This window comes from Ostrinia nubilalis, chromosome 4 (assembly GCF_963855985.1).
Source record: "Ostrinia nubilalis chromosome 4, ilOstNubi1.1, whole genome shotgun sequence".
NCBI lineage: Eukaryota > Metazoa > Arthropoda > Insecta > Lepidoptera > Crambidae > Ostrinia > Ostrinia nubilalis.
Genome location: NC_087091.1, coordinates 1,344,691 through 1,357,216, shown reverse-complemented (window position 1 = coordinate 1,357,216; position 12,526 = coordinate 1,344,691). Strand labels below are relative to the sequence as shown.

General features: G+C 39.2%; 2 protein-coding genes across 2 annotated transcripts; one reads left to right on the top strand and one right to left on the bottom strand.

Moving 5' to 3' along the window:
• Positions 1 to 2,364: 2,364 nt before the first annotated feature.
• On the top strand, positions 2,365 to 7,398 carry LOC135071298 (uncharacterized). Its single transcript, XM_063965088.1, has 4 exons — positions 2,365 to 2,487; positions 5,032 to 5,177; positions 5,931 to 6,094; positions 7,238 to 7,398. Exons 1-4 carry the CDS (start codon positions 2,377 to 2,379, stop codon positions 7,396 to 7,398), a joined length of 582 nt encoding a protein of 193 aa, XP_063821158.1. The 5' UTR covers positions 2,365 to 2,376.
• A 1,215-nt stretch (positions 7,399 to 8,613) lies between these two features.
• Positions 8,614 to 11,522, bottom strand: LOC135071420 (protein Spindly). Its single transcript, XM_063965208.1, has 5 exons — positions 10,765 to 11,522; positions 10,043 to 10,134; positions 9,729 to 9,843; positions 9,278 to 9,410; positions 8,614 to 8,879 (listed from the first exon to the last, which is right to left on the bottom strand). Exons 1-5 carry the CDS (start codon positions 11,453 to 11,455, stop codon positions 8,642 to 8,644), a joined length of 1,269 nt encoding a protein of 422 aa, XP_063821278.1. The 5' UTR covers positions 11,456 to 11,522; the 3' UTR covers positions 8,614 to 8,641.
• Positions 11,523 to 12,526: the final 1,004 nt, after the last annotated feature.

Genomic DNA, 12,526 nt, shown 5'->3' with positions numbered 1-12,526 from the left:
CATCAGAACTGATCCAGCAATTTCAATATTACTTGAAACCTAACAACTTATTTATGAAGAGAAAAATTGAAGAAATAGCCCTGAAAATCGTACAAGCTGAAATCTACGCGGGCATGAGTGCGAGCTACTAAAGAGTTACTAAAGCGCATAACTCGTCGTCGTCATCGTTTCAGCCAAATGACGTCCACTGCTGCACAAAGCTCATAACTAATGCGCTTATAGTCACAGTCCACAGAAGATGCGCAAGCACCAAAACAAGTATCGTAAATTCCAAAGTGACGTTTGGAATTAGATTTAAAGATCCCAATAAAATCATAGTTAAAGTTATCTGATTGATAATCATCGTATCCGGTTGTCTGCCACGTCCGTGAAATGCATGCAAATTTTATGCCATGACTCCGACCGTCCTGTGGTCGAGCACGGCACGAAAGTTCAAGGTGGGACCAAAAAGATCATTTGTTAGTTGGATGCGCACGATGGTAGCTTTGGAAGATAATGAAAGAAGTCAAGTAGGCATGACAATATGCGGCTAATCTATTTATCTAATATTAGAGACGCTACACTTAAACCCTTTCACAACGGTGGATACCTATTGATGCCAAGTCCAAGTGCCAAGTATTTTCGAATGGTAGAGTCTTTACATGCCTTATTCCTGAATAAATTTTGCTTGCTATGCCAGCCCCTTAAAGTAGGTAGACAACAGTAAAATTCATGACACCATAAAAAAACTTAAAGCTTTAATGGAACCTCATTTAAAATGGAAAACCGTCTGTGTGCAAGTTATACTCGCATGCAAAAGGGAAATAAATAGAATTTAATCAAGTTGATATATGGAAATTGGGACCATTGGAGGTAACTTATTTATTACAACTGGGCTTACGATGACCTTAGCGAAAATGGGTCAATTCTAAAAAAACATACCACGAGTACAATATGCTTTTTTATCAAAATCTTATGAAACTTCCAAATCCTGCTTTTAATCGACGGCCATCTTATTCATACTCACATTTCTGAGAATTGTTTTCATCCTCTTAAAATTCTGTCTGGTGACACAACATTCTCAATTTAATAATTCCACTTGCATCAAGTATAATGTATGGAAATGGAAAATAAATAGCCATTCACATAAACAATAAACCTTTTAAAAGCTCTATCATAGTGAGCTTTACTAATTGTGATTTAGACTCTCTTGAAATAAATCTAATATCCATCTTTCTTTCTTCACGCTCTGTTATTAATGCTATTACTTCATAATTTTAATAGTGTTGATTATAATTTAATAATTTATCGTTTCCGAACTTTATCTCAATTGCCCGAGGCGATGATGGCATCAACTAGGCACATGTAATATCAAACCCGACCCAGCACTACACAGGTAACATTTGTTAATGAATTTAACCTTATAAGAAAGGAATAAGGTTGATCAAAACTAACAAGCGATAGTTATCTTGAAAATTAGAGTTCGTGAGTACCGGGTCTGGATGATGTTACGTCATATTGAGGCATCCCTGTTATGTAACTTAATAGATAGGTTCCGTCCGTTTTGAAATCGGCCGATTAACTGGCAGGCTGGAAATGTTTCCAGTTGTTAAAAAAATAGTTAGATGATCTTATGATCGGACAGACATAGAAAGACGTGCTGACAGAAGCGTAATAACATTGTATGTATTTAATTATTTTGACCACACTCGACGTATTCACTGTTGCGTAAGTGAGGCTCTCAGTGCAGTGCTTTTGAGATTCATTCAGTGGAGAATTTGGCAATACCTGCAGACGTTTGACAGACAGAAATCTCGTAAAAATACTACAATCGCGTTGTTGCATCACTGCAAAATGTGTAAAAAGTTTAAAAAAAGGTCCCTACATTGTAATTTTTCCTAATTGTTTTCTTAGCTGTAGCTTCTCGTGGAGGAGTCAGATTTAGAACTGAAAGATGTGTATTTTAAATTCGTGAGTTAGAGAACAGTCAATTTGTGACTGTTCTATAACTAGTTTTTTTTCTTTGTGGAGTCGTAGTTCTTAAGCTATTCCGATGTATGCCATATTACCGCGAACAAAACATGAAAGTTTTTCGAAGTGAAAACAATAGAAAATTACAACAATAGAAAAATTTTCACCTTTTAAGAAAGTTGTTTGTATTGATTGAATTATAGAGAAAATCACCCTTAACTAGCTTTCACACTCTGTTTGATAGGTCTTAATTAATTTTCAATTATGTATGTTGTTATTAGTCCATTAATTTTCATTCGATAAACCTGAGCAAAGTGCTGGTATTCGTTTTTACTTCCCATATTTTCAATTATAGATAAGGTCAGAAACGGATAATAATGATAGCTTTTGTCCTTTGTTTACTTTACAGGGTACAGTCAGCCCAAAATGGGCAGCGGACAGTCACGCGCGACGCACTTTCAACCTCCTGCCAAGGAGGCTGATGATGATGACGACGACTTTGGAGACGAACACCACATCAGCATATCCAATAAAATGGTTAGATGATTTGACTCTACATTTGAACATAAAGGTAGCAGGAAGGCGCTGGATGCTCTACCAACCGGTCATTAATTATGGAAATCATTGGGGGAGGCCTAGATGTTCAGCAGTGGACGTCCTATGGCTGAAATAATGATGATAATGATGATTGAATAAAATACAAACCTCTCATGAAACTTACCAAGCAAACGTCTTTAGATCCGCGTCAACAGAAACTTACCCTTTGCCCAAGTGATAAAGTCGAATAAAATTGACACCAAACTACGATTTGAATCACTACTTAGTGGTGGCTACAGTTAGGCCGCGGAGGTTTTAGTGGGTATATCCCGTCCTTTTCAGGACGAAGCAGCGCCCTTTTTAGGGCGCCGGGAGCCGGGCGCAAAGCATTTCCTCCGCGACAAAAAAAGCTCTTATTTACGTCCTAACTTATCTTCAAATATGTAAGTACTCAACTTACTTGATTCATATCACTTTAAAAGCAAACATTTCTCTCGCTTCTCAGTAAATAAACCATATCAAGACCGTGAGTCACCCAACAGGTTTCACTCGCGATTCCCGACACGTGTGCCGAACGGTACTTATCCTTGATTTGTTTTCGGGATAACCGACCAACGGTATTAGAGATAATAAATCTGTGCACGTTGGGATTTAATTCAAGCAGTATTTAGTTTCAGCATTTTTTTATTTATTACATACCTAACATATTTAACCGTTACATCTTTGAGTATACATAATATAGTGTCTTAAATCCTCTTGAAGTTTGTCAATTTATCATCCTTTGTTGCATTTCATATGGATCCATATTGAATCCTCATTGTTTTAAAGGCAAGAACATGGATTTCGACAGTTCTGGAATGCCTCTATCAAACAATTGATGCACAAACTAGTAATTAATTATGTTAACTGTGCATTACATCACTTGCACGACATAAACTAGTAGTATAATAACGGCGAAACTCTCATACTAATGGCAAGGCTCTGAACAATTTCGTTAGTCGCTCATTCATGGACGAAAACAACATAGGTCCTTAACAAGCAATAAATCTTAAGTAACACGATTCAAAGTACTACTTTCATGTACTTATCCATCAAACAATGATATTGATTACGAAGAAAATTATTTTAATCAATGAATCATGGCCCAATTGTTTTCATTGTAATTTTGATACCTTGCCCAATTTCCACAGAATTAAGATATGGAAATTAGTCTTTAATTTGACGTCATTATGTATTTGTGGATAATAAGGTCACTGGTATGATTCACGTTTGGTTTAATCACAAATTAAATACTCATCGTGACGAGTATCGCAAAATGATTAAAAGCTCTGTCCGAAGTCGCAACCACACTGTTCTATCAAGCCAAGTTTGAAGGACACAGTTTTCAATATCCAAAATGATTTAGCATGCTAAATGTTAAGTTCGATTTCGTCGTTTCAAACAAATGACGTCCACTGCTGGACAAAGGCTTCACCCAAGTATTTCCACAGCGACCGCTCCTGCGCCGCCCGCACTAAGCTAGATTTGGGTAGATACTACGTCAGGTATATTATAGGTATATGTAGTATATGTAGATATTTACCTACCTAACACTTCTAAAGGAAAAAGTTTGCTAGAAACCTAGATAGTCTCAGTAATGAGCTAAAGCTCTGATATGACGCTCCCGCTTTGCACAATATCCTAAAGCTTTGAATCCTTATCCATGACTCAGGGTCATGGCCCAAAAATTAAATTATTTTTAAATAAAAATAAACCCAAAAATGTTAATTATAATGCGAGCTTGCACGTGCAATATGCATGTCGGCAGAGCAACCAGTTTTTGTCTGTCTTTTAAAGTATAACAGTTGTTTCCGCCATCTTATATGCCAGTGTAGGTCAATTTTTGAAATATTCTAACGTGCCTCAAACCTGTGGTTACTTACATAATAATTTTCGTATAGGCTACTTATCTTCATTGTTGAAGCCACGATAGCCGAATGGTGTTGGGGTCGGACTAGCCGACTCGAAAACCGAGGAACGCGGGTTCGAATCCCTCGCTCGTTCGCTCGCTCGACTATCGTGGTGAGCCCACTTGTAACTTTCAGCTTAGTACGAGGGGCTAACGGGACTAAATAAAAAAATATGTATAACAATGCTCGATCTCTTCAGACAATTCTCCCACCCATCATCTATCTACCTGCTCAAATGACCTCAAGAAGATACCTGACAGGGGCTTGTTAAAACAATAAAGGCTCGTTAAAAAATGAAGAGATCATTAGGCCTAGAACAGACGGTGAAACGCAATTGCAACGAAACTGCAACTGCAACGAAACTGCAACTTTGTGATGATTCTGATGAATGAAACTGAAACTGAAAGTTTCAAACTGGTCGCGTCATGTGTGGTCTCTCAACGGACGCTATGGCAGAAACTTAGATGCAACTCAAAAGTAACTAGCAGTTGCAGTTTCGTTGCAGTTGCGTTTCACCGTCTGTTCTGGGCCTTAGGGAGCTTACGTCCATGGATGATAGTGGAATGCCATTTGCTGAAATGATGATCACTTACAGGTAGAGAGGCTGGTGGAAGATGCAACCTTAGCAGGGGGCGCTGCAGCGGCCTCGGGCGCGGTGGTGACGTCACGGGGAGACTACAAGGAAAAGATCTTCATGGAGAAGCTCAAGTGCATGGACGAGAACCATTCTGAGAGATGCGGGTATGTAGCTGATGGGAAAATTATATCTAAAACGTATGGGAATTTGGCTAGGAAGTTGCATGATGTTCAAAGAGCATGGAATCGTCGCGCGTAGCGGGCGGCTGCTCTGTGATTAAGAGACTAATGCCCGTTTTCACCATCAATCCCTAATTTTAAGTGGCCCCTTTGAAAATAAAATTCCTGTTGTGTTACCATAGGGTCAATCAGAAATTAGGGAATGATGGTGATAACGGGCATAAGGTTAGTGGTCGGATTCTGAATTAATATTTCCAGCTTGATTAATTTCTACTTCAAGGATGAATTTAATATGAAAAGTTCATACTTGATTAGAAGATCAGTTCAGAAACCGGGCCTAAATATAGAGGTGAGTGGTGACTGAAATCTTTATGGTAAACGATAGTACAAACATTGCGACACAACAATACATCACTAGTGGGCTATATTTAAGTACTACGAGCAATCTATGTTAGATGGTCCGAAATAGCCCGCCACGTCACCCAACCTTGACCTTTAAACAGATTAGCACTGTGACTATTTTACTGGCATCATTATAGGTAACGATCTAATTTCATACTCAAACATAGACTTATTTTTGCTTCCGAATTCGATGAAAATTTATCACCGACTACTGTTTACACTCAATTTAGGTACCTACCTACCTATAGTTTCATGTTGTGTTTGACACTGACTGTAGGTAGGTACTTGAGTTTTGAGCTTTTCCAAATTACAATCCAATATTTATCCCTGTCCCAGGATAACCGTAGAAGACATAAACGCCACAGCCGCGCGCATAGAGCTGCGCACAGCGAACATGGTGAGCCCTGAGCCGGTGTGCGAGGAGTGCAAGGAGCAGGTCATCGACTGCTACATCGCTGCTGAGCGGCCGTCCGATATCATACGCTGCTGGGACACCGTCGGTGAGATATGAGCCTTGTCACTCTAAGCACAGAATAATAATAAGTACTACGTACAGAAGTTTTACTTCGCGAAGGTATTTAAAAAAATGTATGCTCAATGTCATTAACAATATGGTGTAATTTAGCCTGTCTCAAGAGTCAAGCACCATTTTGTTGACAAACGTCAGTGATCGGCACTGCGCCGAAGCTATAGGGCTGACTTCGGTAAAATGATGTGACGTGAGGTGCCAAACTGCTAAAATGGCGGAGGAAATACATGATTTAGCATGAATTATCATGAATAATATTAACTACTTATTTACCTCTCAGTGTCTTGAGGCAACTTAAAAAAGTACATTCTGTGTTTTTATTATTATTTAGGCAGTTAAATACTGCACAGTATTCAGTACACCATTTTCTTTATTTTTTCCATCATACACAAGAATACGCGTGCGTGAGTCAATGTTCGCTCGTATGTGAGGCCTTGTCGAATAGTATCCTGTAGGTGGGCCATCGTGCGTGTTTTGTTTTCGATGTAAACTCGCGGAGATGAACAGGCCTGCTCTAAGTGCCTTTTCACACGTCCCGGTTGCCGGCTAACCGGCGCCGGGTACCCGGTCGTGAATGTATGGGCATGCCAGATTAATTACGCCGGAACATGTGAAAGCTACGTACTATGCCCATACACTTCACCACCGGATACCCGGCGCCGGTTAGCCGGCAACCGGGACGTGTGAAAAGGCACTAATGGTGCGTCCACACTGGTCGAACGGGCTCGCGCGGCACGCTGGTCATTCTGCTCACTCACTCTGTAGAGTGAGCAGGATGTCGAGTTTGCCACGCGAGCCCGTTCGCCCAGTCTGGACGCACCATTACAATCATGTCAATTGTTCAGCGATTTGTCAGTGAAGCGCAAACTTGTTAGAGTTCTATACAAATGTGTTGGACAAAGGTAAGGATTTCCACAATGACCGGTCCTAAGCTGCCTACATCCAGGTGCTTCCCACGAAAGTTCTCTCAGAAAAACTCATAGTATCTTAGAACCCTACAATTTCAAAATTGTAATCTAAATTACTTTATAATTTACTTATTATTTTATACAATTTCAGAGTCCCTGACGTCATCCTTCTGCTATAAATATTATTCTAATATTACAAATTCCAGGTGCCTTCACAAAATGCGTGCAAGATGCGGCCACTACGCGTCTGCGTGCGCGCACGCAGAAGGAAGCTCGCGAGCACGCTCGCCGCGAACGCCACGTGGCTCACGCTCGCGAGCACGCGCTCAAGGACCTCGCACCGCCTCGAGAAGGCACGGTGCCTTGACTGGTACCAGGGCGTATACAGCTTATGGGCCAGGGGGCCACAGTCTGGCCCAGGAAGGGGCAAATTAGGCAGGAACGAAACATAAGCCAACCTAATGTAGTTGCAAGGGCTTACAATTTCCAGGGGGGGCAGCTTCTTACACCATTATACACCAGGAATAATATTATAATCAAGATTCCAAACTTTTTATAGCTTTAAATGTCATGGACATTGTATTTTTTACACTGGACCCCAAGATTATGTCATCAATATTATGTAAAGCATTGTATATTTTTTATACTTATTTTTAAAACCCATTTATTTAATGGGCTAATGCATACCAAATTGCTTATATCCCAATATAAATAATTCATTTTCTTAAAGCAATAGAAATGTTTTCGAAAATAATACATAAAGTATGTATTGTATTAGATAACAGCAACAAATAAATAAAAAACTTATGTTGTGTATTAATATTATATTTTGAATTTTATTATTTACAGCTTAGTCTTTAAAAATATTAGGTTCAATATTACTATCAAAAATAATAATTTTCTTTAGGTAAACCACTTGTAAAAAAGATATTTAACGTGAAATACTTATAATAACACCTAGACTGTATAGAACCAGCTATTCTAAACTTACACGGTTTTAAACGAATCCCTAATGAGAATCCAAATTTCAAATAAATTCACTTGCTATTATCTGACAAAACCATGAAGTAGAAACCCAGTTGCCTACACTTTAACATCAGTATCTCATTCACATCATCAGGTGATAACTTTATCTATCTAAAGCAGTGGTTCTTAACTAAGTCACGTGGCACCATTTTACCAAATTTCTGTCTTGTCAGGGACCACTTTTTTTTTTTTTTAAATCCTATGAAAGGGGAGTTCGATCTCTCGCCCACTGTGCACCGTTTGCGTTGTGTGACTCGACTCATCACGTCACGTTACTTGTTTATTACGATGTCTTCGTGGACCACTTGGAATGCCTCCAGGGACCACCAGTGGTCCGCGGACCACCGGTTAAAAACCACTGATCTAAAGGCACCACAGCCGTGTTATTATTAACTAGGGATGTTATGGATATGTAGTTTCGGTTATGGATACGGTTACGGATATTGGAATAATATTATACCGGTTTCGGTTATTGTTACTGATGTTTTTTTTTTATTTCGGATATCCGAAAGTTTCGGTTAAGGTTACGGATATCCATAACATCCCTGTTATTAACATAAGGCACTTTCAACTTACTTTAAACTTTAATTAAACGACACTTTCTTCTTAACGTCATCGGGCGACGGCCTGCTCCGTACTTGCAACGCTCTGGGCAATGAGTCTTTACTCTCCACTACATGTGGCGGTTTTCCGGCGGGTGAGCCGGCGGCGGGGGCGGCGGCGCGCGCCAGTTTCCGGCGTAACTCGCGGACTTGTGCGGAGCTGGCCAGCTGAGCGGCGCCGAGAGACAGGACTTCGGCGCGGAGTTGCTCGCATTCGGATCTAGTTAGATTCAGTATGTTTAGTAGAGGCTTGTACAGACGACGTGAGAAGTTTGAAACTAGCATCTTATACAGTTTTGCAATAAAAATGCATCCAAAATATAATTGGATGAATTTTGAATATTGCTCAGAATAATTAGTAGCATAAGTTTTTATAGGAAACCATGTGGCGAAAATAATGAAAATAGTACTAGTGCTAGCTGATAAGTAAAACAATTCCAAGAAACTTATTGAAATCTCATCAACCCAAACAACCAAATTCAAATTCAATTAACTATGAATGGCTATCAGGTCAAAAAGGAAAAGTATTTTTATTTTAAGTTTTCATGAAAAAGTACACAAAAGACGAAGTGAAAGAAAAGTACACAAAAACTTATTCCACCATAAAAAATAACTTACTTCAAGTGGTCAAGCACTCCTGGCAGCCAGCCCTGGGCATTTGATTCACACAGTTTGCCAAACCACCGAGCCAGCTCTCTCCTTTGCCTCTCGCAGAGACCTTCTAGCTGTGTGATACGGTCTTCATAACTTTCTGAAACACAAAAGGTAGAGTTCAAAATAATGAAATTGAAAATAGTCTTAGTTTCATCAGCTTTGACCCGTAGACTACAAACATTTTGTCAGCCTATAGTTTGGTTTTTAATCCTTAACATTTATGGCAATGCACACACTACACTGTTTTGGTATCAGCCAATTCTTCATACAAATTGGAAGCAGACCCAACTATCGACAAACTAAATCTGCAGTCTGCAGGGTGTCTTATGAGTAAAGTCAAAAATAATGATATCGTAAAACTGCAAATCGTAAAAGATATTGGCAGTAATAATCAAAGTAATGACTTGTGTCTCACCAATGAGCTCCCTGTCGTAATGTGCAGCGGCGCCGGCTTGCTGCTCCCAGATGGTTTGCTTCTCAAGCAGTAACGCATCCACTTCCGTCTGCTTGTTTGCCAATTCTCTCCTCAACTGGAATTACAAATGTTTAGTTATCAGTTAATAAATGTTTTAAGAAGGAGTAATTACAACAGAAGTTTACATAGGATTATAGACAGTAACATTGATTGAAAACATAAAAGGCAAACTCTGAAAAGAAAAAAGAGGCTCAAGAATGTCTTTTAAGATTTGCCAATGCAGTTTTCAGACTTATGTAAAAGATTAAACTTACTCTGGAATTAGTCTGCTTCATTTGAATGAGGTTTTTGGCCATTTCTTGTCTTTTATCTTCAACTTCAGCAAATATTGAATTTCCTTTTGCAGCTGAAACATAAAAAAGATTAACTTTTTAAAAAAATAAAACCGACTTCAAATGCGTGAACACAAAAAAAACTAAAAGTTAAAAATATTGCGTATAAAAAAGTTCGTCCCCAATTTTCCACCCTTGGGGGTGAAATATTTTCTTCAAATTCGCATGAAACCACCCTTTTGATAATACCTATTCAACAAAAAAATAATCGTTCAAATTGATTTATAATCGGCGGAGATATTGCATATAAAAAAGTTCATCCCCAATTTTCCACCCTTGGGGGTTGTTTTTTCTATTATTAAATTTAAATGGGACCACCCTTGAGGTATTACCTATACGCCGAAAAAAGATTTGTTCAAATCGGTTCATAATTGGCGGAGTTATCGCGTAACAAACATAGAAAAAAAAAAACATACGGGTCGAATTGAGAACCTCCTCCTTTTTTGAAGTCGGTTGAAAAGTTAAGTAAACATGCATAGAACTGATTGCTTTTATTGTAGAATAAATAGGTAGGCTAATTAAGAAGGCCAAGTAGTCAGTAAACAAGTCTAATTAATGATTTGGACACAGAAATGGATGTATTTAAGTACCTCACAAGCACATTATGAAGTAAAATAGTTTCAAATAGATGTATGAATCATTACCATGAGGCTGTAAGTCCTGTGAGTCAGTGCACTGGTGCAGCAAGGCCCGGGCTTCGGCCAAGTCCGCCAGAACCGCCGCCTCTCTCTCCCCTGCAGCTCTTAACTCCTCTCTCCTCAATTCGGCGGCCGCTCGCACCTCTCCCATCTCATTCAACAGCTCCTCAGCCTTCATCCTCCACGACACAACCTCCGCTCTTGCCTCCTCTAACGCCATCTTAGCCGCTGCTGCATCCGAAAGAGCAGACGACGCCGCAGCACGCGCCTCGTCCAACTCCGCTGTATCACGCACGGGACTCGCCCGTTCAACGCACGCTCGCTCCTCTTTCAACCGACGAATCTCCGCCTCAAACTTCTTCACTTCATTCGTGTGAACGTCCACTAACTCTGTCCTCTGCTCCCGAAGCGACGCAATCTCTTCTTGAAGCGAGGAAATACGAGCATTCACCTCATTCTTTCTTCGCCCTTCATCCGCTTGGTAACCCTCCAACTCCGCATTCAAGTGACTTTGCACATCTAGAGCGGTCTGATAGCATCGTCTGGTGTCGTGTAACTCCTGTTTTATGCTCTCATAGGAGCTGGATAAGTTATCGTATTGCTTTTTGAGCAAATAGTATCGCTCGCTGAGCTCGCCATTGGTTATGTCCTCAGCTTCGGTACAGTTGGTCTTATTGCTAATTGTTGAGTAATCCATAACTAATTAAGTTCACTCACTATTACTTACAAATTATTTCGATGAAGAGATATTAGAAATATAAAACAAGGAAATCCAACAAAATCCAGTTTCAAAAATTTGTTTTCAACTGTCGACCAGTGACACTTAACTTTACTTTTTTTTTATTTTCTTGCGGACAAGAAATCGGAATTTTATAAAAAAAACTTATGATGAGGTTGTAAGTTGATTGGACCTTTATGGATTTTGTATTGATTAGGATTATTTAATTCAATGATTTTATACGATATCCAATCAATACATTTTTAATTAGGTGTGATTTTTAATTTATTATCTTTGCTAAGTAAAAAAACAAAACATCAAATTTATTTGACAGCGACAGATTTAGAGATGTGCATAAACCACTCAAATGTCGAAATCGATTTCTAGTTGAAATCGATTCTTTCTGGTTGAAATCGATTTGAACAAAATTAAATGACAAGTATTCTAGTTTTAAGCATGCATTTGTGCTTATTGGACTAAAACACTGCATGGTCTGACCACATACATCTAACCCACAGGAGACTAAAAAGAAAATACCTACTACGAAAGCGGGCGCAACCATTACAACAAGAACAAAATGTTACAACAAAGTGATATCATATTTTTATTACTTTGAAACTCTTGATCACAGAGCACATAATAGCTCTTGATTGTGTTTAAAAGTTTTGCGATGTTGCCATGTTGTAATCCAATACCACACCACACACAATTTTATTTTACACTAGCTTTCCGCCCGCGGCTTCGCCCGCGTGGAATTTTGTCTGTCACAGAAAAACTTTATCGCGCGCGTCCCTGTTTCAAAAACCGGGATAAAAACTATCCTATGTTCTTTCCCGGGACTCAAACTATCTCTATGCCAAATTTCATCAAAATCGGTTGCGAGGTTTAAGCGGGAAAGCGTAACAGACAGACAGACAGACAGACAGACAGACAGACAGACAGACAGACAGAGTTACTTTCGCATTTATAATATTAGTTGGGATGAGTGTTCGGAAAACAATTTATGTTTCAAACTTGGTGCTCATTTTTTAAAGTGAAATATAATTTTAC

Excerpts from the sequence above, each read along its gene's own strand:
- LOC135071298 (XM_063965088.1), top strand. The coding sequence starts at position 2,377 with ATGGGCAGCGGACAGTCACGCGCGACGCACTTTCAACCTCCTGCCAAG. Across the intron at positions 5,178-5,930 it reads AACCATTCTGAGAGATGCGG|GATAACCGTAGAAGACATAA; the intron begins GTATGTAGCTGA and ends TCCCTGTCCCAG. Across the intron at positions 6,095-7,237 it reads ACGCTGCTGGGACACCGTCG|GTGCCTTCACAAAATGCGTG; the intron begins GTGAGATATGAG and ends TACAAATTCCAG.
- LOC135071420 (XM_063965208.1), bottom strand. The coding sequence starts at position 11,455 with ATGGATTACTCAACAATTAGCAATAAGACCAACTGTACCGAAGCTGAG. Across the intron at positions 9,844-10,042 it reads TGAAGCAGACTAATTCCAGA|TTGAGGAGAGAATTGGCAAA; the intron begins GTAAGTTTAATC and ends TTGTAATTCCAG. Across the intron at positions 9,411-9,728 it reads TTACGACAGGGAGCTCATTG|AAAGTTATGAAGACCGTATC; the intron begins GTGAGACACAAG and ends TTTGTGTTTCAG.